The sequence below is a fragment of the Topomyia yanbarensis genome, chromosome 2 (genome assembly GCF_030247195.1).
Source record: "Topomyia yanbarensis strain Yona2022 chromosome 2, ASM3024719v1, whole genome shotgun sequence".
NCBI classification, from domain to species: domain Eukaryota; kingdom Metazoa; phylum Arthropoda; class Insecta; order Diptera; family Culicidae; genus Topomyia; species Topomyia yanbarensis.
In genome coordinates this window covers 144,788,125-144,815,902 of record NC_080671.1, presented here as the reverse complement: position 1 = coordinate 144,815,902, position 27,778 = coordinate 144,788,125, and the positions used below count along the sequence as shown (strand labels likewise).

The 27,778-nt window shown below is 37.7% G+C and overlaps 1 protein-coding gene across 3 annotated transcripts in view; it reads left to right on the top strand.

The window, feature by feature from the left end:
* Positions 1-27,778, top strand: part of LOC131681636 (probable nuclear hormone receptor HR3) — a 111,104-nt gene that overhangs the window by 16,622 nt on the left and 66,704 nt on the right. For all 3 annotated transcript variants that reach the window (XM_058962549.1, XM_058962547.1, XM_058962546.1), the window contains exon 2: positions 17,072-17,299. In XM_058962549.1, the coding sequence (XP_058818532.1) occupies positions 17,072-17,299 (228 nt within the window). The remainder of the gene's footprint in view (positions 1-17,071; positions 17,300-27,778) is intronic.

Below are 27,778 nucleotides of genomic sequence, written 5' to 3'. Positions count from 1 at the left end.
AACGCCATTTGAAAGTAAAACATTGAATTAAAAATTCCATTAAATGGTATTTCATTTTATGTATAAACTGTCGAAAAATGAGTTTACACCGCACTTAATGGGTCGTTGCCTTCAATTTTACGCAGTGTGCGATGAGCATCTCGGATAAAGTTTTGGACGATTACGATGTCGATTTTTTTTAATCTTCGCTTGGCTGGAAAAATAAATTGCTGATCGTTTGGATACTTCCAGCCGTTCTTGATCACCAAACCTGATTGTTATTATTACGTTATTACGTATTACGAATTGTACAATGTTCATTTCAGAATTGAAATTTCAGACGGCCGCGATTTTTTTTTCTTAGTTCGCCCCTGTTGATACACTGCAACCTCCATTTACGAACCAAACCGGGGGTTCGTAAATTGAATTAGTTCGTAAAAAAAGTGTTCGTTATTTGGGATTTAGTTCGTAAAAAAAGTTTTCTCCACATTCTTATTAAAATTCGTTGGTTGAGCAATATTCTCGATAACCCTAACAATATGGGTATTTTTGGAACGGGCTTGCTTAGTAGATGATGAATGAAAATGTATAATTGGAACCTGTTTTGAAATCCAAGATGGCGACTTCCGATTGAGCAATATTCTCGTTAGCCCTAACAATATAAGACGGGCTTGACAAGTAGATGATGAAAATGGACAATTGGAACCTGTTTTGAAATCCAAGATGGCAACTTCCGGTTGAGCAATATTCACGACAGCCCTAACAATTTAAACGGGAATTCACCAACTTAATTTTAAAAATAGCTTCAGATATCGATTTTCGTCGTGTACTATTCAACCCCGTGCTGAAAATACCCATATTGTTGAGGTTTTAGAAAATCTATCTAAACCGGAAGTCGCCATCTTGGATTACAAAATGGCTCAAGACATCGATTCCCGCAAAGCACTCGTCAACCCCATTCCAAAAATTCCCATATTGTTGAGTTTATAGGGAATTAATCGAAACCGGAAGTCGCTATCTTGCATCTTGCTATTACAAAATGGTTTAAGACATCGATTTCCGTCATGCCCTCGTGAACCCCATTCCAAAAATACCCATATTGTTGAGGTTATATAGAATTTTTTTAAACCGGAAGTCGCCATCATGGATTTTAAAATTACTTCAGACATCGATTTCCGCCATTAACTCGTTAACCCCATTTCGAAAATACCCGACTTTATTGGTTACAGTCAGCTAAGAATATGTAAAAACAAATTCTTACTCAACCTTTTTTTACGAACTTGGTTCGCAAAAAAAGAGTTCGTTATTTCGAATTTAGTTCGTAAAAACGCTTTTAATCCACCTAACAGTGTGATGAGACATTTCTTATAACTCTTATCACTCTCTTCGGATATTATATCGTTTGAGAACATTTAGAACTTGATGCTTCGCGATGTTTTTGATAACACATACTACATGGGATAGTGGCAGGACTCAGAGAATCACTCAAATCAGCATAGGACAACATCAGTGCTAGAAATCTCAAACCAAATCAATGAGAAGGCGAAAAAATGGCCCATAAAATAGACATACAAACGAATTATTGTTAATGCTCTGTTAATAAAATATCTAAATTCCTCAATCAATGCATTGTGGTGGGAAAACTGATTTTTCTAAAGGGGTTATGTATATTGTACTGAGCCAAAAAAATCGATTTTTTTTAATCGATTTGAAGTTTATACTTTACTCAAATTTCCAACGCGACTGAGAATTAAGAAATCAACGCTTTTTCTTGAAAAAACCCACCATTGCACTATGGGTCACAAGGGCGGTTTTTCGGTACAAAAATCAATAACTTCCAAACCGTTCATTTTAGAGAAATTATGTCTGAGAGAATATTTTTGGAAATTAAATTTTCTTACTTTTAAAGCAAAATATAGCTAGGGTGGTCCTCTAAAACATTATTTTCGAAAAATTATGTTTAGAACTAAATGGTGTAGCAAGGTACTTACTTCAGCAAAGTTGTAGAAAAATGTTTTTCAAGTAACATTTTCAAATGCATCAAAGTTATAGCATTATAGCATTATCGGTTTTCATGTTATAATTATTTTTCTTCTTTATCTTAGGGTGTCATTTTAGTGTTTCTGAAAAAGTCAGTTTTTTAACTATAACTTTTTAAATAGTTAGTCTATCTTCATACTCTCTATGAAGCAATTTTAGTACTTTTCATTGCGCATATTTCTGCTGAAGAATGTGAATCGATATCATTTTTCGTTATCGAATTACGATCATTTTTTTAAATAAAAATGATAGTTTTCAATGACCTCTAACTCAGAAGGTTGCAAAAACTAGCAGCTAAATTTGTACTCTTTCGAAAGTGCATCAAAAATACTGTAAAATATCTCAAAATCAACTTTTGCTTTTTTGTCATTCAGCGAAAAATGTTGACATCAACATTATGATTAAATGACATCAGCATACGGCTGTTTTTAAGGGTCTGGTCATTGCCATTTAGAACCTGCTTTACTAGATCAAAAAGTCGAGTTGTTAAATGATTTTTTGAGCTTGTCAAATATATATACACAAATATTGAAAACGTTAGGCTCAGACAGATATTTATTTTACTATTCTACGTAACTACTTTATTATCATCGTCATCCTCATAATTATTATAATCACAATCATCAACATCATCAGCATCGTCGTCGTTATAGTTATCTGAATCGTGTCTCTTTTCTCAAAGTGCTAACTCATTTAATATTGAACTTATTTCAGTGCGTTTACTGTATCGGGATCTTCTAACTGCAAGAACCGGATTAGACGAGTCCATTGCTCTAAAGAAAACATCTTCCATGTTCGCGACTCTTGAACAATTTCTACCGTGACTCAGTCGATCGTTCCGAGCCTCAGCTCCTTGTTCGCTCATGAAACTTGTTGGTAATGGAAGTGTTGACATAATATAAAATGTAGCGCATTTTGCCTTAAAAAGCAAATGAATTAAGGATTACCCTTCATTCTGTTCTAAGTAAGCGACGAATTTCTGTGAATGCTGGTTTGGGAGGAAGTGCAGTTTGAATCTTTTGTAGGAACTGTTAACGGCTTCTCAAAATATTTCGAATTTTTATCGAGCACTTTCGTCTCAATTCGATTACTGTCTTTCCAAAATTGATCAAACCTTTTACATGTTTTAATTGTTACAGCTTTTGCATTCTGAGTGAACTTATTTTTTTCATTTTGTCCCACATCAAATTATCTCATTATTTCCTCAAACATAACTTTTATTTTATTTTTATTTTCACTTTTGGCCACTTTCCAGAGATCGAACAACTTTATTTTATGCATTTTAACAGCACTAATCATACAAAGCACTACACGCGTTGATCAAAGCAGTCGTCGGCTACTGCGATTCGATTCATGAATGAGATTGATACCAATTAAACTGTCACGACTCGTGGTGTTGTTGTTTATATTTGACATCGAAGGGCAAAAATGCTGACTTTGATTTTGAAATATTTTATAGTATTTTTGATGCACTTTCAAAAGAGTACAAATTTAGCTGCTAGTTTTTGCAACCTTCTGAGTTAGAGGACATTGAAAACTATCATTTTTATTTAAAAAAATGATCGTAATTCGATAACGAAAAATGATATCGATTCACATTCTTCAGCAGAAATATGCGCAATGAAAAGTACTAAAATTGCTTCATAGAGAGTATGAAGATAGACTAACTATTTAAAAAGTTATAGTTAAAAAACTGACTTTTTCAGAAACACCCTAAGTTAAAGAATAAAAATAATTATAACATAAAAACCGATAGTGCTATAACTTTAATTCATTTGAAAATGTTAACTGAAAAACATTTTTCTACAACTTTGCTGAAGTAAGTACCTTGCTATACCATTTTGTTCGAAAAATAATTTTTCGAAAAGAATGTTTGAGGGGACCACCCTAGCTACATTTTACTTTAAAAGAAAGCGAATTTAATCCCCAAAAATATTCTCTCAGACATAATTTCTCTAAAAAGAACGGTTTGGGAGTTATTGATTTTTGTACCGAAAAATCGCCCTTGTGACTCATAGTGCATTCAAAGAAAATCAACAGTGCATATTTCCAGACTTGGTTTTATTTCCAATTTAGAACTATTGTGTTTTTTACATCCTAGATTGCATGATTCAGTGATCGAAACCCAAAACTTCATGAAGTATTTGAAATTATTAAATTAAAATTTGTGTTTGCTATTGAAATTGACAAAATGATTGTATATATAGTATATAGTTCCTTTGGCGATTGTTTACTTTTTCGCTCCCACCTATCAGCATTGAAGTATCGCCCTTACGTTTTTTTACAATACCAATTTTACAATTGGTGGGGGTTTGGTGAAAATCGATCTTAATGTCTAAACGGCATAATTCCGAAACCGTAATTTTTGAAGTTTTAAAATTATGCAGAATTAATTTTTCAGAAAATAGTAACAGAGCAAATAAGTACCAAAGTCCAAAAAAATTAATTTTTGTCAAACGTTATTTTTTCGAGTTTACATCAAATCTCAATGTTTCATGCATTATAATGTCATTTGGCATCAAAAATACAAATTTGATTTTGAAAATTTTTCATTTCAGTTTATATGGGAATTTGTTGTGTGATTGCACTCTTCAACTCGTAACTTCGGAACCGGAAGTCCAATCAATAAAAATTTCAATAGCAGCCGATGGGAAGATTGTACCTTTCATTTGAGACTAACTTTGTGCAAATCGATCCAGCCATCTCCGATTAACAGAGGTCACATTTTTTCCACATACACACATACACACACATACACACACACATACATACAGACATACATACACACACAGACATTTTCCGATCTCGACGAACTGAGTCGATTAGCATATGACACTCGGTCCTCCCGGTCGGGATTAGATCGACGAATTTTAGAGTGAATGAGAAAGGCAAAAACATTTTAAGCAATTGTTGAAATTTATGCATTTTTCGTTGAGCAGTTCTATGTTTCATAGAATTAAATCAATTTTAACTTCGCTTCCTATTAAATAAAGACCCTTATTACAGTACATCTCTACAAAAACGAGATCAATTTGAAAATAAATCTGAGGATTATGATTGATTACAGAACTCTGGAATTTTCTATTGGAATATTTTCAGGCAGGAATTTGATATTGATGCTATTAGACAACTGTGAAATCAAGACCAAGAGATCAGTTACATATCAGGACCCCATTCCGACAATTTATCAAAAGTCCTCATGATGTTTACAACAACAGGTTATCAATCTACGGATCAGATAATTGTTATTGTAATATTGAATTAAATTAGTCTGCATCAATAAATTTTCAACTTCAATCCAATTTTTTTTTGGTGTTGTGGGGGGGGGGGGTTGTATGGTGTTAAACCCCAAAACCTTCTCTTGGCTACGCCGTTGCTTGGAGTTATTTATTTCGCTTTTCATTTTCCGATATGTTTCAGATCGATCCGATGGTTATAAGTTAGCAAAATTGCAGTCAGAATGTTCGCACAAATGAACATTTTTGTACTGATAAGTTATCAAGTTCCTTCCAGATAACTTGGAAGTGTTCGGTGATTATTTCTAGCGGTTGTAGATAGTAAAATGAAATACAAAATTCGTTTTATCGAAATAATGTTTGGCTTATTTCAATGGATTATTACTATATTGAACAATAAATAGGCGACAAAGAGTAATCAACAAACAACAAGCCATAACTTTTAAAGTATTCAAAATAGATATTTGAAGTCTTCAGTAACGTTATTCGCAAAAGTAAGAGCTACAAATTTGCTGAAGGCATCATTTCTATAAAATCACTTCCAAAAAAATTTGTGAAAATATCTCACTCATAGGGGGATTAATCAGCAAAAGCACAATACCAAAAGAAAGGGCATATTGCCTCCATTAAATTCTCCGAAGATACTATTGACCTAAAATAAGCCGTTTTTGCGTTAATAATAGATTACATGTTTTTGGTCATATTTCTGGCTATGGGAAATGATAAAAATCTTTCGTCCGCATTTAATGTTAAATATCTCTTTTGATAATAGTCCGATTTCAACAATCTATAGCTTGTTCGAAAGGTATTCGTTAAAGCTGTCTAAAAACATATAACTTGTTAATCTACATTGTCAGTTTCGGCAGATAATTTAAAAAAACTGCAAGAAACGCCATTTTTGCGCATTCAAACATTCATATCTTGGAAACTAAACATCAGAATCAAAAACAAATTAATAGCGTTCATACTGTTTTTTAGTTCTTTCATTTAAAATTGGTTTGGATAAGATCGGTTCAGCCATTGCTGAGAAACACGAATGAGAATTTGTCCGTTACATACACACACACACACAGACACACACACACACACAGACATTGTCCCAAATCGTCGAGCTGAGTCGATTGGTATATAAGACTCGGCCCTCCGGGCCTCGGAAAAAATCTTGAAAGTTTGAGCGAATTCTATACATTTCTTTTATAAGAAATGTAAAAAAGTTACGTAAATCGAATATTACGTAAAACAAGAGTTCGTAAATGGAGGTTTCAGTGTAATAATACGAAATTTTTTGATGTGGCATGTTTGTGGCACGTTTGGGGGATTGTCCGTTTTAAGCATAAATGGCATTTCACCAGCCCGCGTTTTTTCGCATGATGAAAGCTTCAAAGATCAGGCCAAAAAACGATTTCTTCACGTGCGTCATATTTTTTGATGAATTACTTCAATTTCGACAATCATTTGCTAATATAAACATCTGCATCGACCACTCGGGCTTTAGATGGTCAGGATGGAGAAAATTCTCAGAAATGCCTTTCCACAACTTCATCTCGAGTTTAGATTTACCGGCGTATTCAACATCGTCTGATTTTGCTTCAATGTTATTAGTGTAATAGTCATTTTTTTCAATTAATTTTAGGTGCGAAAATGTACAATACAAGTTCACGGTGAAGTGCTTGGCAGCTAATTGGTATTTTATCGAGTTGTTTCACTATATATTTTGGTGCTCGCTTACGTTTATGACAAATTGAGTACAAAAATACAGTTGACAGTTGGCCTACGTTAAGCCAAACCAAACTGAGCTGGTATTTTTCATGCCAAAATTCATTTTTGGATAACTTGCCATTAACATAGAAATTAAGTAATCACCTATGTCATTTCATTTGTTATTTCAGTTCCCAAAAATAAATAAATGTGGGTGTTTCTAGTACTATATTGGATACAATAGCGTTTTTAGAGAATGCATTTCATTTATCTGAACACTACTAGTATTTATTTTTACTAAGTCGTCCAACCAGCTTGGCGACAGTTTGCAAACATCTATGCAATTTAAGTATAACAGTTCAGTAGAAGTGCAGTTAAGTGAGCCAAGTGCATTGGTATTTTGTGCCTGTTTAGGCTGTAGACTAAACGCCTTGATTTGGGAAGATAATGTATAATATTGGAGATTACACTGCCCAGAAAAAATACAAATTTTTGAAAACTCAAATGCGCTCACCACTGAATCGATACCTAGTTCCACCAGAAGTCTCTGATCCAAATTTCAACCAAATCGGGCAAGCTTAGCTATCGGACTAATGTATTCGAAGTTTGTATAGTATTTTTCGACAGTTAACACGGATAAAGCGCACTACGTTGCATTTCACCCCTAGGTGACACGATATACCTCAGAGTATCACTGCAAACGAAATTGAGAATTAAAATTTTATTTTCTAAAACTTTCTCGAAGACAACCAATTAATCCAACTTCTTGCGAAGAAGTAATTAAATTATTAATGAGGTTATGTCTGAGTCAATTTTGCGAGGAACCTAACAGCATATGATAGTTAATCAGTAGTCGAATCCCACTAACTTTTTTTGCATTAAGACTAGCTTTTAAAGGAAGAGAGAAAGAATATGGATATGTTCACAAAAATTACTGGAAAAGGCTTGTTCTACAGCTCTGTAAAAAACACCTAGTTTCTATCTCTTCTCTTCTCTGATTGTTGAGAAGACAATGTTGGCGCCCTCTATGTTCCTCGTTAAAAGATGACACAAAGCATTTTCTCAAATTCTTTCAAATACGCTGTTTGCCTAAACCCAACTATTACTTCGCAAAAATGTAGTTCGTGGGAATCAACTACGTGTAAAACTGCCTCAGACATCACTTCATCAAAAGTTTCATAACTTCTCCCAAGGAAGTTGGATTGATTTACAGTCTTCGACGAAATTTTAGACAGTATAATTATCTTTCTTATTTTCACATGCAGTGATAAATTGATGCATAGAGTGTAACCCAGTGGTGAAAATGTAATTTAGTGGGCTTTCTTCATGTAAATTGTCGAAAAATCTTATACAAACTAGACTTGGCCGATTTGTCTAAAAATTGGTCCCGGCACTACTGGTAGGACTAGGAATCGACTTAGTGGTGGCCTGGTCGGGGTAATTCTTTTTTTGTCACTCTTTTAAAGACTCATGGCGGAAAGCAGGAAAAACGCCAAAGATTCAATGTAACTCGATAGTTTTAGAGAAGAATTTGAAAGAAGTCTTCTGCATTGGTACACGAGCAAAATCAAAAATTGGTAAACTATCAGGAAGTCGGTTTAACACAGTATTCAAAACACGAGCATTCAAGAAAAGCCAAAAGAAAAATCTTTTTTTTTAATCTCGAGTTGGTGTACTACTAGAAAGCGTAACGCAGATTCTGTCTAGTGGTTTCCTGTAGCGTTAGACTTGTATTAAAGTTGTTATTTCCAATGCAATTTCTAATAAATAATGCTTTTTTGTTTATTCGGTTTTGTAAGACGGTTCTGAATGCAATATAACTCTATTTGCCAATTCTCTCCAAGCCATCAAAGAGAACGATAAAAATGAGATTAGCTACAAATATTTCAAGAATGATTATGCAGTAAGAATGTGGCTGGATCGACTTATAGCTTCCTACCCGGTCCCACAATACAAAACAGTAGGCACTATAATATTGAAGACACATAATCTTCAATACCGTCATCAGATCTGCAAGCTGTAATTAAATGTGCGGTTACTGTTCAGGTTATATCGACAACTGCCAAACTGCAAAAACTGTGCCCAGTATCTCCAAAGCAACAGTCAGCGCTATCAGCGTGGCAGCAAATATCAAAGAAGACGGAAGAACATCCAACCACGAGTACCACAGTATGTATGGCAACTTGAGAGAAATATATGAATCCCAAGATGCAGCAGGCATGGAATAAATTTTTTTCGCCGTTAAATAGCAAATTGTGTACTCGCGATAAGTTATCAGGTCTTACAATTTTTGGTCCATGCTTTGAATTTCAGTTAAAATTAATAACCTCTGGATTCATAATCGTGCATACTTGACACCAAACCTTTTTGCCTTGCTCATATAAAAAAGGCTATACATCAATGTAAAAATTTACTTTTTCATTCTTTAATTCGTTTATTTAACACGACTCATAGGATCCGTAGATCCTTGATATGTAACAATATGTAAAATAGGTAAATAAAACAAATGTTATTGATTATCCGTTGGATCTCGTGCATGCAACGTTCTATTGTGTAGGAGACCTTGTTTCGCGGTGAAGAAACGTTCGTCGCTGCTTACCTACACAGAGAATTTTTTTTGTAATTTTAAGTTTATTTTCATGAACATATTTGGAGCATGAATATAAATGTAAAATTAAGTTCCACCAAAAATCCACACGACTTGTCGTGCTTTCTTCAACGGATTTTATTATAATTCTACACGTGGATTGAAAATCACAGTTTCTTCAAACGGAAAGCCAATTCACTGCAATGTATTTTTTACTTGTTTATTTCTATAAAATGATTTTTTTTATTTATTAACAGATTAAGGCCGATGTGGCCTGTGCCGTATACAAAAGATTCCTCCATTCCACTCGGTCCATGGCCGCGCGTCGCCAGCCACGCAGTCTGCGAAGGGTCCGCAAATCGTCTTCCACCTGGTCGATCCATCGTGCTCGCTGCGCGCCACGTTTTCTTGTACCGGTCGGATTGCAATTGAGAACCGTTTTCACCGGGCTATTGTCCGACATTCTGGCTACGTGCCCGGCCCACCGTAGTCGTCCGATTTTCGCGGTATGACAGATGGGCGGCTCCCCCAACAGCTGATGCAACTCATGGTTCATTCGCCGTCTCCATGTGCCGTCTTCCATCTGCACTCCACCGTAGATGGTACGCAGCACTTTCCGTTCGAAGACACCAAGTGCGCGTTGGTCCTCCACGAGCATGGTCCAGGTCTCGTGCCCGTAGAGAACTACCGGTCTAATCAGCGTCTTGTAGATGGTCAACTTCGTACGACGGCGAACTCTGTTCGACCGAAGTGTCTTGCGGAGGCCAAAGTAAGCACGATTTCCTGCCACGATGCGTCTACGAATCTCTCTGCTGGTATCATTGTCGGCGGTCACCAGTGAGCCCAAGTACACGAACTCTTCAACCACCTCGATTTCGTCGCCATCGATGCAAACTCGAAGCGGGCGGTTCTAATTCTCTTCTCGTGAACCTCTTCCTATCATGTACTTTGTCTTCGACGTGTTGATGGCAAGTCCGACGCGCTTGGCTTCTCTTTTCAGTCTGATGTAGGCTTCCTCCATCTTCTCAAAGTTTCGTGCAATAATATCAACGTCATCGGCGAAGCCAAGTAGCTGAACGGACTTTGTGAAAATCGTACCACTCGTGTCGATCCCTGCTCTTCTTATTACACCTTCCAGCGCAATGTTGAATAACAGACACGAGAGACCATCACCTTGCCGTAACCCTCTGCGTGATTCGAAGGGACTCGAGAGCGTCCCTGAGACACGTACTACGCACATCACCCGATCCATCGTCGCCTTCACTAATCGCGTCAGTTTGTCCGGGAATCCGTACTCGTGCATAATCTGCCATAGCTGATCTCGATCGATAGTGTCGTATGCGGCTTTGAAGTCGATGAACAAATGATGTGTGGGCACATTGTACTCGCGGCATTTCTGCAGTACTTGACGAAGAGCGAACACCTGGTCCGTGGTAGATCGTTCGCTCATGAAACCCGCCTGGTACTGCCCCACGAACTCTCTTGCAATTGGTGATAGTCGACGGCATAGTATTTGGGAGAGTACCTTGTAGGCGGCGTTCAGCAGGGTGATTGCTCGGTAATTACAGCAATCCAGCTTGTCGCCCTTTTTGTAGATAGGACACACGACACCTTCCATCCACTCCTCCGGTAAAATCTCCTCCTCCCAAATCTTGGTAATCACCCAGTGCAGCGCTGTGTTTTAGTAGCTCGCTTGGTATTTGGTCAGCCCAGCGGCTTTATTATTTTTGAGCCGGCTAATCTCCTCCTGGATTTCTTGGAGATCCGGAGCCGGTAGTGTAGTGTCTTCCGCGCGTGCTCCCAGGTGCGTTACCGTGCCATCCTCGTCGTCTGCTGCATCGCCGTTCAGGTGTTCTTCGTAGTGCTGCCGCCACCTCTGGATCACCTCACACTGGTCCGTGAGAAGATTCCCGTTTGTATCTCTGCACATGTCGGCCTGTGGTACGTGGCCCCTGCGCGAGCGGTTCAACTTCTCGTAGAATTTCCGTGTGTCTTTAGCGCGGTACAGCTGCTCCATCGCTTCGCGATCTCGGTCTTCCTGCTGGCGCTTTTTGGTCCGGAAAACCGAGTTCTGCCTGTTCCGTGCCTGTTTATATCGCGCCTCGTTCGCCCTCGTGCGGTGTTGCAGCATTCTCGCCCATGCTGCATTCTTCTCTTCGACTAACTGCTCGCATTCGCCGTCGTACCAGTCGCTTCTTCGGTCCGGGCCCACCGTACCTAGTGCAGTGGCTGCGGTGCTATCTATGGCGGAACGGATATCTCTCCAGCCATCTTCAAGGGCAACTGCGCCTAGCTGCTCTTCCGTTGGTAGTGCCACTTCCAACTGCTGCGCGTATTCTTGAGCCACTCTGCCATCTTGTAGCCGCTCGATGTTTATCCGCGGCGTTCGGCTTCGACGAGAGCTATGCACTGTCGAAAGTTTTGAGCGCAAGCATACTGCAACCAGGTAATGGTCCGAATCTATATTCGCACTGCGATAAGTGCGGACGTTTGTGATGTCCGAGAAGAATCTACCGTCGATTAGAACGTGGTCGATTTGATTTTTTGTTACTTGGTCCGGTGATCTCCAGGTGACTTTGTGGATATCCTTGCGAGGGAAGAAGGTGCTTCGGACTACCATTCCACGGGAGGCTGCAAAGTTCACACATCGTTGGCCGTTGTCATTTGATACGGAATGCAGGCTGTTAGGCCCGATCACCGGTCTGTACATTGCCTCCCTTCCTACCTGTGCGTTCATGTCGCCGATGACAATTTTCACGTCTCGCAGAGGGCAACCGTCGTATGTCTGCTCCAGCTGCATGTAGAACGCTTCTTTCTCGTCGTCGGGTCTCCCTTCGTGTGGGCAGTGCACGTTGATGATGCTGTAGTTGAAGAAACGGCCTTTGATCCTCAACTTGCACATCCTTGCGTTGATCGGCTGCCACCCGATCACACATTGGCGCATCTTGCCCAGCACTATGAAGCCGGTTCCCAGCTCGTTGGTTGTACCACAGCTCTGGTAGAAGGTAGCCGCTCGATGCCCGCTTTTCCACACCTTCTGTCCCGTCCAGCAAAGTTCCTGCAGCGCCCCGATATCGAAGTTGCGGGGGTGTAGCTCGTCGTAGATTATCCTGTCACATCCTGCGAAGCCGAGCGATCTGCAGTTCCATGTCCCGAGTTTCCAATCGTGATCCTTTATTCGTCGCCTGGGTCGTTGCCGATTGTTCTGGGTCGTATTCTCTTCTGTATTGTTCGTTATGTGGGTTTTTTAAGGGGCGGCTTATAGGGCCTACGCCAACCACCTGTCTCGCCGGTGGGCCATCGTGCCAGGACTGCTTAAGGTCCCACCTGGGCACCAGGACAGGTTTACACCTTCCAAAGAAGGGTAACCCCCCCTTCCCTGCCAGCATACGACCAAAGTTCCCACCGGGGTTGGTTACCCGATCTTCACTAAGGTTACTCGTATCCCAGTCGACGCCACGAGGAGGCCAGGGCTAGGAGTTACTGGGCAGGAAGCTAAGGACCGCAAGTGGGGTCTATTTTATGCCTTCAGGTACAAGAGGCTTACGCACTGCCCAGTCATTGTCGACATGTAATATTACACGAATGAAAGTGTAAAATTGTATGCTTTTTGATGCTCCAATTGAGTGCATTGATTTTAACGTAATTTTGAATCAAAGTTTTGATTCAATTTTTGTATGTTTACATTCGTATTGATTTACATGTCGTTTAAATTTCATTATTTTATTGTGTGTACTGTGTCATGGGAGTCATTCAATTCTCTTGTGTCTTTCATGTCTACACACCAAAAAAAATCTGAATTTTATCGTTGACGTAATTGCAAACATGACACAATTCAACAAACCGTAATTTACGAAATGACGGAACATTACCGTGTTCCGTTTAATTTTACATGAAACGTATACTTTACATGCGCAATAACATAAAATTATACTTCCTACCATTCAGAACAAACGCTGTATGTGAAGTAAAATTACATGATGTACGAAATTAAACGTCATGTAAAATTAAAATCAAACGTAAAACTAAGTCATTTTTGATGCTCGTATATGTCAGGGTCAGGAGACGTAAATTTACACTATTTTTTTCTAGGTGTGAAGCTGTTCTGGTACCAGCCATTAGATGTTCTACCCTGATTCTTGTACTTATGAATGAGCAGTGTAAACCATCGGCATTGTTAACTTCCTCGCCGATGTTGCTTTCAGTTGGTTTTGGGGTGCTGGAGGCTTCCTTTGCGGTAGTCACTATGGTCTTGACAACCACAAATTTTGCCACCGTTTGTGGTTCATGTATTGGTATTGAAAATTCTGCTTTGAACTGGTTTTCCATCAATAAGTTAGCAATCGGTTAAGACCTCACCACAAGACACCGTTAGGAATACTCGGTAAAATTTTTCTTCAAGTATAAAGTGTAACGAATTCCATTTCTTCATATTAAGACATACATTTTGCCATTAGCTCAGGAAGGGATACGTGATACGTCATGTAGCTTTACCTCTATTCCCTCTATATCTATGGAATCTTAATTCAAACGTTGTCACTTCTAACCAAATGTTTTAAGTTGTTTTTCAAAACGAACCATTCAGCTTGCGCTAACATGTTACATGATATGTGTTGCATTGCGGAGATAATGATATTGAAGGTACGTGACTTTTGCAAGCCTAAGCTTAATTTTGCACTTCAGAAGGTATTCTGCTTCACGAAAACTCGAAATTAAAAGTCAACCGTAGCGTTGGGCCGAAGCAGAGCATTTTCGTCTACTTTCCTCATGATGGCAAAAAAGAAATATTTAGTCCAGGCGTTTGCGTTTCGACTGTTCAGAACCACGGCGTTTGACCAATGCACCGGGCCAAAGGGAAATACAATGTTTCATTCGTTCTCGAAACAATACACACAATAGCCATCTCAGCGAACCAGTCTTAATGTACACTCTCCCGAAAATATGCTCCATCTGTTGCCTTCAAACACCTAGCTTCGAATGATTTTACAAATATTCAGTTCGAGATTTGCGGATAGATTTTTCGTGAAATGGGCGACTTCAATCACGATCAAGCTTCGGTCGACTGTTTACAAAATCAATTTCTTCGATATTTATTAAAGGTTCCCACCATTCATTGTATATAAATATTTGTTCCATCATTGGATATTATATTTATAACCTCCGGTAAAGGAACAAATATTAAAATCAATTCTTCAGATTGTTGTATACTAACTCTGATAAGTGCATGTTGTTAGGTAAATAACGAATTTTCCGTCAGGAGATGGTTTTTCAACTGGCGTCTGCTGTTAGCACAGAACGAGACAAACTAAATGCAGCATCAGCTCTCCAGTCGGATGCAACTCCTAGTAGTTGCCTTTTCAGTAAACCTTCTTCTATGTAGAGTCTCCCGAGCAGACGTTCCATCCATCGCTCTCAAACACCTGGCTTCGAATGATATTACGGAACCTATAACCAAAAATTTCACACAAATTTAGCGCTTGGTTGATGTTCCGTATTGATAGCTCTGGCTGAAGTAGACTGGAGAATTTCGATTTGACGTGTCGCTTTCGAAAGATTTCAGTTTTTTGCGATGTCATACATACGAAATTGGAAACAAAATTGGTAAACGTTTCTCCGATCTATAAATGCAAAAACAAAATGTAATTCCATTCAGTGCAACAAAAATTAAAAACATTCAAAATTTTACGCACGTGTATTTCCGAAACTTTAAATAGGTGTCCCTATAACGAAAGGTAAGGGTAGTCGTAAGCCACAACAACCAAAATGTTTTTTTTGGGAAATGTGCACCTTTCTCGAAATTGTCCGTCCGCCATGTTGTTCGATAATAAGTTCTACGTCAACTGCCAATATAAATATTTTACTGAACGAATCTTCTTTGATATCCCGTGCCAAATAACTCAATTTATCCTGGTATATGCATAAGCTGACCAATTCTGACGAAAAAATCCGTACACTATGCGAACTGTTTGCCTGAGCGTGGTAAACGTTTATGCTTTGTTGCATTATGGTGTACGGATTTTTTCGTCAGAGTTGATCAGCTATTAAATGCCCCATTTCTTAGCGAATTTGTTGTCAATTTTGCTGTTTCTGTTGTTATGCATTTTCAAAAAGTAGCTTTCATTCATTATAACTCATATTTTGTGTTAACCCCCAAGTATGTTTTCATACAAAAACTCCAATCCTAATGCTGACTATTCCAACGCTTTTCATGAAATGTTATTTCTTCCTCAATTCATTCTGAAGTGAAGTCATTGAAGCTCTATACTTCCACTAAAGCATCGTATAGCCATTGTAAACTCCAGTAAACCAATCTTGTTTGAAAATGATCATTATTCTTCATACATTATTTGTATCAATCAGTAAAATCCGTTCGATCGTATCAATTTCATTTGTCGTAAAACAAGTAACGCTACCACAAAAGGAACGTCAAAAAATTCCAGCTCCATACAAACCGCTCAACCAAATTGCACCGCTGAACCTTTTGAAATATTCTACCAAGCACCAAGCAACAGACAACTCAGCAATAATCATCGTGCCAAGAAAAAAAAGGCAGTACTCATCACAATTCCAACAGCTGTCCGGTCGCGTTCGTAAGAATCGCCAACATTATACTTTAAATTGCAGAACCGAAACATTTCGCCTCACTACCCCACCGCCGCCGCCTTGTCCATCATCACCATCATCATCACTGTCGCGAACGATCATCATTTTCGCCAAGTCAGCCAGCCAAGTTCATCGACGGCCCGGACCTACGAAAACTTTACCGAGCAGGCCATCGCCCAGCAGAGATCAACGAACTCGCGCAGCCGATCGCGTCGATTTTTTCGCGTCTGGCAGTCACGCGGGTTCAACTCAGAACGTTGTCTTGTATTTTATTTTTAGGAGGTTCTCTTTTTCCGCTGTTCGCCGAATTTGCTTCGCTTCTTCACCTTTCCTCACCTCCGTTTGCTGCCCAACCCCTACCCGAAAGCGTCATCACGTGTCGTGGCGCATTTTTTCCGCGCTTCCAAGTATTACTTGCCCGGCGGCTCTCACGGGATGTCTGACAGCCGACGATCGTTTCGAATTGCTCTCCATAAACACAATACAAACTGCTCCCGGCGGCGGTCGATGATAAATGGTGACCGGTTCTGCCGAAACTGGCTTCCAAATTTTTCTTTCTTGACTTGCCGTATCGCGACTTGTTACTAGTTGGAGGGATGCGCATGCGATCGGCACTGTCGACTCACCGGAGTTCATTGACTTTGGCGAATTTTGTTTTGATTCACGTAGAAGAGAAGCTTTACCGGCTACCGGTGAACCGAGCAACTCCGGCAGTTCTTTCATCGCGCACCCGAATTAATGAGTTGTTAACTGTGAATAATGTTCGGGGTCGGTTATTCCAGAATGATTCACGGTGGTATCCTAATTGGAAATTGTCACTCGCTGTGGATTTATGTTTTTTATGGCACTTCATTTACTTTTAGCGTTTGATCGGACGAATTGCTAATGATTTCCGTTTTAATTTTTTCTCTCTCTCCCTCTCTCGTAGCGCAAATCGAGATCATCCCCTGCAAAGTATGTGGCGACAAATCGTCCGGAGTACATTACGGCGTGATAACGTGCGAAGGCTGCAAAGGGTTTTTTCGTCGCTCCCAGAGCTCAGTGGTCAACTATCAGTGCCCCCGGAATAAGCAGTGCGTCGTGGATCGGGTCAACCGGAATCGCTGCCAGTACTGTCGACTGCAAAAGTGCCTAAAGCTTGGAATGAGCCGCGACGGTGAGTAGAACTACTTTTGGAGAGTAGATTTTTATTATTGTTTTAGTACGACTGTAAGAGTAAAATGCTGCCCAGCCCCAAGATTTCAACAAAAAGACTGTGTTTTAACTGAGATTCTAACCACAATTCGTTGATAGTGTTCAGAAATATCAGTGTTTGGAGCGTTTATTTGATTTATTTAGTTCGTTTATCGATGAGAGACAGCTTGTCAACATTTAAAATTAAAACTTATGAGTTTTCCAGACATACATCTGATATTTGTTTTGATCAGCATGGAAACTTGCAATACTTAAATCCTTTGAAAAAGTCTTCTGATGCAATCCCTCGAAAAACGATTTATCGTTCTAAAATTCCAATGTTAAAATGAATCAATACTAAAGCATATATATTATAAATAGTAACAAAATTTTTTGTTTCAGTGGCTAATGTTTATAAACTAAATATATCACGTTATCACTATATATAAGGGAAAATGCATATTTGGGCGCTGAAAACATTTAACGTACAAAACCAATTTCAACGGTTTTCGGAAATATTTGTTTAAAAATATGGGTTTTCCTCTAACAACGTATTGTTAAACAAAATGTTTGAATATTTGCTTCAGACAACGTATATCCTTGATTACTTTTACGTTGCATATCTTTGATACCCATGTTTAGCGCCCATAAACACTTACCTGACTAAAAGTTTTCTTTTTCTAAAATAAATTATTGTGTTACAAAATATCGAATATTATAAAATTAAGATAAACAACTGTGATAGAGATAATGTCCCACAAAATAAGTTATCAGTCCACCAACTTCTAATTCATGTAATTCCATCTAGTAGAGGGGGCTAATACTAATGTGCGAAAGAGCACTACCTACTTTGTAACCTGAAAAATAAAATTATGCAAAGAGAAAAGACATTTCGATGAGGATGTCATCGAATTAATGGCACCTAAAATAACGATCTAATGCAAATGCTCAAGTAACTTATGACTGCTCACTACCACTTGTCTCATTGTGTCGATGAATCTGAATCGGGAAATTCTATCAAACAAATACGCTACGGCCTGAAATCCTTTCATCCGCGATAGAAAAGTTGGATTTGAATGTTTCGTGTTTCACTCGTCAGAAACTGACACCAACTTGCTGCTAGTTAGACTATGTATCCAACTAACGCCAAAATCATTATTTTTTCTTTGCGAAAAATATATGTTGCATACGTACAGGCGTTTGGCTCTCAGACCAGGCAACAGAGTTCGTTTCCGTATACACGTCAGCGATTCAGAGCTTCTGTGCTTGTCTAAACAAGACATCACTCGGTACCAGCCAGTTGGTTTAGGCGTTCACATGTGTTGTGTGAACTGTTGGGATTTAGTGTCTAACTGGCGCCAATTTGGTGTTGGTTTGAATACATAGTCTAACTGACAGCAAGTTGATGCCAGTTACACTGACAAGTGGAACACGAAACATTCAAATTCAACTTTTCTAAGGAGGGTGTTGTGCGCTCATACGTAAATTGTTTCATCCATTTTTCCTTTGAGAAGTAATGTATGTTTCATACCTTTAATCCCTGCAAATCCCCGGGTTTGGACGGAATTTTTCCTATATACCTTAGGCTGCGCGTACCGGTATACGAAAAGGGAGTGGCGGTACGCTTAAAGCGTACAGTCCGAGCAGTCTTCTACCTTTCCTTCTGGAAGGTATGGAAAAGGTATATAAAAATTGTTTTTCTCAACAGGTTTACTTCATTATAAACAGTTTGGTTAGCAACTTGTGTGAAAATTTTGAGGCTGTCACAATTGTAGAAGAATTTTTAAACCGTAGCTTAAAAAGAATTCTTAAAAGGTTCATTTGCGAAAAGTTGAGTGCTATATTTCATCGTGATGAAGGATTGTTTGTTTAATCTTTCTGGAAGAGGTAACAGATTTCACTCAAGCTGGAAGAGGAACTTCAAAAGATCCGGTAGGATTACTTCAGTGTTTCGATTACCCCGTTAATGGCGGACGGGAAACGCAGTCCGCTCGGCTTGACTGGAAACAGTTGTTTCGAATAAACTTTCGTATCTAAATGGACCACTAATATTGCTAAGTATCTGTACCGTTTTTATTATTTATGAGTTTTTATATTGATACCATATTTAAATAGCGTACGTTATGGCACCGGAAAGAGCAAAAGACTTGTCCACCTAGAAGTCAGGTGTATTTCGTATATCTCCTTCCTCATTTGCCCTTGATTCCTTTGTAAGAGTTTATATTACCGCATTCGATCATTACACCGCCATAGTGGGACAAAGTTGGAAAACAAAAGGTTTTTCGAATTAACGTGTAAATTTAATTAACCGACACAGAACTCCATATTTTTGCGATCTTTTTGATAGTGTAGTCGATGTGTTTTTTGAAATTTAGATTTTCATCTATCATTACTCCTATTTAATTTCACTGACACGTTCTAACACATTATTATCCAACTTAAAATTAACCCAATCTCTGTTCATTGGGTTTTTCTCAATCAATAAATTTTAGCCAAGAACTCAAACTTCCTAGATCACTATTCAGTTTTTCAGCAGCAGCAGTAGCATTGTCGCAAGCAATAAATATCACATAGATTAGGGTACGTAGATTGGTGTCCCTAGTCAGAAGATAATAATATTTACAATGACTTCCTAATTCTGAGAAATTATGTAGTTATTGCTAATATTCCCAGAGCGAGTAAAGGCGCTTTAACTTCGGCTCTTTAGCCAGGGCAAGGTGTAAATACCTCTGTCCCATCCCAAAGGACCAAAGGAGTGACATTAACCTTCTTAGCCAAGTCACTCCCAACGTTTTAGCCTAACCCCCTATAATCTGAAACGGTCGGTACGGTTGTCCTCGTTTCTTCCTCATTCAAGTTTCAAAACGATTCGTTGGTTGAATTGTTCATTAAGTGAATAAATCAATTGCCGTATAATATTGAAACATCTTCAAACACAACTCTGCACAGTAGGCCTGGCCGTTTTAATATTTGCGACATATTATAATATGCTTCAAATATTAATGTTGACAAGAAAAACACTAAAGAATAACGGCAGTGTTTTCCAGGATGCTTTTCAATACTGGCTGTGTAAGGGTTAGAATAGAATAGAATAGAACAGTTTGGTTAGCAACATGTAATAACAAATAATACCGCATTGCATAATCTTGCTAAATGATAGAAAATGCCTTACAAAATCAATAATGATTCGACCAATGGCTGAATAGAAGATTCCGTCCACTGTCGAATGGATTACTAAAATGTTGCGTTGTCGGACTGTGGCAGCATCGTTGGGAAAGTTTGACTATGAGAACCTCTAGAAGCTGTCCTCATGAAAGACTACTCAGGGACGTCTTGAGACCACTCGGGGTTCCTGGGCACTATTTAACAAAGGAGTCCCCCTATAGTTGAACATACACAGATTGAGTGTAACATTCGATGAATATGGTGAGCCGTGATATCACAAGGATGAAAGCAGTATATCGTAGTTTATTTCAAGGGTTTCAAAATGAGACATTTTTAATGGCAATTAAAGATAAGAATTCAATTGAAGGCTAGAAATATGCGTTGCGTTTCTCTTAATAGCATCCGTACAATTGAATGCACAGTTGGCAGTATACTGACAGAATTAACAATAGTTTTTGTCCTTTCTTATTTCGACTATGTTAGTCACATTTTCTTTTTTTACATTTTAACGACATTCAAATAGCTAGAGATTACAGGGTAGGGAAAGTTATGAAACTTAAAGCCATAGTACTCAAATGAGAGCAAGGATGTGAAATAAACAGATCGGAAAACTAGAAGTGGCAGGGTCATTAGAACAGGCTTAATATCGTACGGGCTTAATCTTTGTCTTCTGCTAATGAGAGTCGAGCTTAGGCAGCATAACTACGAATCACCCGAGTTCACTAGCATGTGTCTTGGCAGAGATAGACGTGTCTATCTTTACCGTGACAACCGACGGTGTCGGTTCACCGTGTCGGGGTTTTGAATACTCTTTTCAGCGGTACCACGTTTTGGAATTCGGATGTAATTTCTTTCGCTTTACATACATTACTTTACAAAAACAGAAATTTACTCATCCGCGCCGAAAAAACATGTTCCTGTACAAAGGATAACACTAAAACACCTGAAATTACGTCGGTGCATGGACCATCTAATACCGTAATCAAAATCCCAGTCTCCCCTACTTCATGATGCGTTTTCGTAAGTGTAGAAGCAATTGCAAATGTGTTCTGCGTTGAAATTATCGTATATTAAGAGATTCCAGCATTACAAAAGTTTGTTCACAAATCTTATTAGCCATTTTGGAAAGTTTGAATGCTATCATATATCAATAGATGCTAATCTTCATTGATAAAAAGGCGAGCATTACTTGTTTAGAAGTAAATGCGGACAAAATAAGAGAATAATTTATGAGTGCCCATTTCAATTTTTGTTGGCTCATACTATTATCATTTTTTTGGATTTCTCACTCTTAATCCTACCCACGAAAAATTTATCCTTCTCCGAACAACGCAGAATAACCAAATTTTGTGAAATACAGTTTAACGTGTAGTTTACATGTTCTGTAAATTTGGTGAAATTTCTTCGTATAGTTTAATTTCTTTCTATAAATTAATATAACCAGAAAATTTAGCCAAGCAAACGTAAGAAAATTCAGCTCGCACATCCGAAGAACTCAAAATTCTCCCATCGCAAACTAAGAAATGACAAGGAGCATTGAACGCGGCGGTTTCGAAAGCACATATCTCATATTTAGTGCCAAAGATAAATTTCATGTAGCCCAAAAATATAAACAAACACAAATTCGAAATAGGCCAGGTTTTTTGGGCTTGGATGCGATCCGCAGTTGCGGCAACCCAAGTAAGACTAATGTGACAAACACGATTATGAACCAGGCCAGGGCACTTACCGCAAAGAGTGTTTTCAAAAACTTTGACTGACTGTGATTTTTCCGGTGTTTTGATCTAAATTTACATCGTGTCGTTATGCAAAACTAGGTCTAGAGTTCTGTAGAATCATAAATATAAATTTCGTACCCAAAGACTTTAATACGCTCCAGTAAAGCGAATGATACTAATCAATCACGAAGCAGCAGCTACACAAATTGGATGTTGCTGAAAATTAAATGAAAATGCAATGAAAGTAGAAGGAAGCTTGGAGAGAAATTACAGGTGCTATTGTGTAAAAGTTTATTAGTGACATTCTTCTTTTCTTAATTTGAATAGTGAATCAATTTTTGGCCACGTTCATCCTTTTTAAAAATACGCTGGCTACAATTTCAACACGAAGATGCCTTTAAACGAATATATTTCACAAAAAATTATCTTTATTTTCGAACTACGGGGCTTACGTGTTATTTTTAACATACCGAATGTGAGTAATATCACGTTCATGATATGATTAAACTGGAATAAATGTGACTTCGGAAAAGCCACAATCAATATTGTGTTTCCGAAGCCTTTTCAGATGATTTGGAATCAGGATGATTAATTTTTGAACCTAGCGTTCCTTGCTGCAGAATAAAGAATAACGATTCATTCGTTGATTCGGTGCATGTCGCAGTGACTCATAATTTACCTTTGCGTTTGACATTAATACGGTTTAACCAAAACTGAAATCAGCAGCTAAAGAATGTTCCATTTCTGATCGGTACAGTAATCCAAAAATTCTCATCAAAATATTTTTCGAAACAAATAAAGATTGGGCCGCTCTTTTCGATTGGGCTTTTTCTGGTACAAGCAGTACAGACTGGTAGTACTATTGTACGCGCCTATCCACATTGTGGGTCCCTGAAAACCCCAGGGCTTTTGAAATCCCGGGGCACTTGGTCCGGACTCAGTGTGCCCATGCGTAAAGACGGTAACGGGATAGCTGTCACCCCTTTGTAGGTATTTGGTGGTGGACGGGCTCCTCAACGATGATCTGTAAAGGAATCTTATCCTAAATCATCAAACAATCACAGCCATTTCATTTGCGATGAATATAAAAGTCAGCCTGAAAGCATATATCATTGAAGGAGCCATTATCTAATTTGCCACGAAAGCAAATTTTAAGCAGCAGAATCTTTGGATTGCCAAAGCCTAAAACACTACAGTTATCAGACCAATGCGTCGATTGCATAAGCTTTAAATGGTTCGGTGACACAAAATAGCACAGCATAGCATAGCACGAACACCTGCACAAATCGTAGAATTGAGCATATCCATTGTCATATCATACTTCGCAACGATCTACACTGACGTAGACCCGATCAACTCCACACGCCTGGCTACGTCCTTACAAGCGTTTTTATTTCATCATAGTCCTATCATCTACTTATGAAAAACGCTCGGAACCGAAACAGTTGTCATAGATGACGGAGATATAAAAAGGCGAAAAAAGGGAGCTGGGGATTATATAATTCTGCATATATTTAGTATAATTAGTAGTGTTATTTAAAAAGAAAACACAAAGAAACTATTGGAAACGATCTCACCGGTATCCAAAATGTGAAATTTGTCCTTGCTTAAAGAGTTTTGATGCCACTTCTTAGGGATGAACGTTGTCGAATCTTCATGATCCGTCGCTTGAGACAATATTGTTCCGGCAACAAATGTGGGGTTCGAAATTCTTCAAATTTTTTCGCGAATCAACACTTAAACGTTTTCAAAATTTGAATCATGAAACTGCTTTGTATCATGGAAACTTCTAAAATTGTAACAAAATGTCACAGAGAGAGAGAAAAGACAACTGTGTCGAATCAGACCCCGCCTACTATTCATGGTTCGGTGAACAAAATGAAATGCAAAAAATCTTGCTTGAAACTATCAACGATTCAAAGAGTTGCTTGTGGGACAATGGAATCGACCCCAACGTTTGACCTAAAGCGATGTTATACCCAGGACAATTAAATTCCCATAAAGAAAAAGATGCAGTACGTAGCGCCTTAAAGATCACTTAATTTTAAGATGCCTCCTAGAATCCCGGACCTTCGCTCAGGGCTATTTCACGTAAACCCATTCATTGAAAGCATGCAGATGAGGCAAGTCTTTGATCTCCTATCCGAGACTGAACTGAATTGATGAACGGGGAAATGTTCGCAGTTCACGAAATTGCCGCTTGAAGTCGCTGTAAACATCCAAACACGGACCTAGTAAGAGGTTAAGCTTTTGAAGATATGGCGAACAAGTTTGTCGAAGACTGCAAGACAATTCAACCAATTGTTAAAGAGTTATAACGGTTAAAGATGGATACTGCTGATAAATATTCCTAAAGGGCATACTCGTACTTATCTCATGTATGTGTACCACGTGTTAGGGTAAAGTACCCGATCAGAAACACATAACAGAAATATTTCAAAACTATATCTCGCATTGTTACTTGTTATAAATTTCTGTTATTTTAACTACTAACGAGACCTAATTTATAACACAATATGTTACAAAAATTGTGTTCTGTTATAATCTTGTTATTTCATTCTGATCGGGTAAAATTAGGAAAAACTCATATATCTCTGAAACAAAAAATGATAAAATGATGTTCCACAAAATTGTAGCGGAATAAATTGGCTTTTAGTGCTCACTTGAAAGTTTCTGGTTCTCCCCGCATGGTGGCAATAGTAGGGGAGAGTGAGGACACTTTATCCTTGGGGCTATTTGATTCCCTGGCCTTATCTTCTAATCTATACGCATGAAGTTATCACAATATAAAAAGAAAATGAAGTATTTGGTCGTTTATGATGTTTTAAAAACAAATATGATGTATTATATTTGGTTTGGAAAAGTTGTGTAATATTTTAGAAAATATGTCTTTAAATCCATCCATCTCAAGATCTTTCCACAAATTTTTTGAACGGTTGTATAAGATCTTCGAATTAATTATTTATGAACATTTTCAAGTACGATTACTTTCTAAGGGCTTTTGCTTATAAAAACACGTTTTTCGAATAAAAAAGTTCACTACACATACAAAACAAAACTAATTTTTTTTTCACATCATACAACGGGTACCTTTGATCCCTGTAACACTGGGTATTCTTGATCCGTATCATTAGTTCTCTCAAGCACTTTCAAAATGTATAGAAATAGAAAAACATCATTTTCATAACGTACCTGACACTATTAGTTGATCCAAAATGTTTTTCCCGTGAACAAATGATGGTATAAATTATTGAAGGTTGAAAAAGCCAGTTAAACAGCATTGATTTACCGCGAATACTTGTCTCGACTTTCTACTGTGGTTAAAGTTTGTCGTGCATCTAAAAAGGTCGTTTTATGAATTAATTTGTCAGGATAGGTTATTAGCTTAACTTTCATATCTATAGGTCATAGTGTGCTTTGTTTATTTAGCCCTAGTAGACGGGGGATCAAGTTACCACACGTTTTTACAAAATCCTCGTTTTGGAATGATTTTCAAAACTGTTTATATTACTGACAGGACATAGTATTCGGATTTACACATTATTCATAGTTCTTACAATTCGATTTGACTACAAGATAGCGAATTTTTCAATTGAAACTTTTATTTCATTGAAGAGTTATGGGAAAAAAACCAAAAGTGGGATCAATCACTAAGCCAAATAATTTAAAGGAAAGGCTCCAACCCGTACAACAGTAAGAAATAGAATAGTTTGATGTTCTATGAAGTTGTAGAGTATCAAAATCAACTTTCCTTATGTTCTACGAAGTTGTAAAGTATTTAAAAGGGCTTTCGTGTCTCGTTATAAAAATTGGAATTAGGACCGATGGTGTGTATAAAGTTAATCGAACAGAAAGGATTTTTTAACGCCATGTGGTACCCAAACCAATTAATTGGCAAAGACCATTTCTAGGGAACTTGGATGATCTATCAATTTAGGATTTGAAACTGGGCACCGATTCCTCTGCGAAGAAAACAGGATTAATCGTTTTTTTCGAAGAAGCGATATCTAGCTTAGCTTCAACTTCAGTTGGTTGATAGAAGATTGATCTACCAAAACTCCAAAACAAACCGGAGTTCGGTTCAACTCTGAAAAGGCGACAGTATATATCTGACAAAATTTACACTTTTCATTCTACGAATCTTACAGAAATTATTTGTCCTTTCGCCACAATGTCAATAAAATGTTCGTTAAAGATTTTTACAATTTTTTAATATGTTAACAAATTACAGTGTTTCAAATTTAATCCAGACAAAAATATCATCAAATGACGTAACAGGCTTACTATTTTTTATGGCGAGAAGTACCATTTGAAGGTGAATCGGATGCTTTTAAAGATCTCAGAGCACGAAAAAGTACGAGTCATTGGCCAGTCTCAAACTTTAAATCACCTTGTTAGTTGTTTTTCCTATGCGTAATTTCTTAATCCTGAAATCTTTTTGGAATTGCGAATATTTTACTATGAACAACATGTGTTCTGGAGTCGTTCATTCCACAAATGATTGATTAAAATAATATAATTCTCTAGATTGCATATTGTAACATTCCTAAATTGTATTAAACTGCGAAGTTCTAAGCTTGAATTTAATCGTTAATTTTAGGAAAATGCCAAAATTTAACGTAAGTTTGATAACTTATTCAAATTTCAGAAATAAAAGTAATCTAACAGATGCCATTTCAGTCCACAAATAAGAATAATCAATATAAAACATCTTTCAGACCTCTATAGATTATTTTCTTTTATAATATTTTAATAAAGTATAAGTGCACATTTAAAGTGAAGTAAATTTCCGAATACTTTTATTATTGTCAAAACCATGAACCTCAAAGAAGCTTTCCAAGATGAAATAGTGCATCTTTTGGTATAATAATTTTAGTTTTCTTCTAGAAGTAATTATGGAGCATTTACTCTTCAAAACAATAGCAAGAGTCTTGGTATCTGCAGCAAAGTTGACGATATCGTCATTTAAAAAAAAAAACTTTGTTAAACAACTGCAACATGGTCTGTTTTTTTTCAGACCGGACTAAGTGACATTGTATTGATTTCGTGAAAAAGGAGTTTAAAGTTTGAATCACAGCAGCCTTTACGTTTTAATTCGAAATTAATTTATGCCATAACTCTTGTTTATTATAACATATTTCAAATCTGGCAAATGGATAATGTAGCTGAAGAAACTCTTTATCCAGCGCTATCATTTTCACAAGTTTTTAAAATATTGCGATTTAGTCCTATCTAACTTAACACCTACCACATGCATGCCGCATATTGAAATATAAATAATATTTAGGACATTATTATTAAGGCCAGTTCTCTTCAATATACTTTTTATTGTAAGTTACAGAGACTCGTGCCTTATTTAGAATATAATTTTATTGATTATAACCAGCAAGGGAGTCTAATATATACCGATACCCTGAATACACCGGATATGCATGTTATTGAATTCTCCAAAGATACTAAACTTCCAAAGTTGACAGTTTCGATATGATGCGATCTTTAAGTTTTTGAGTATTCATTCTACTTCTATTCACTATTAAAGTTCACAACTTGAGAACGAGTCCCCTTTATTAAATTTACAC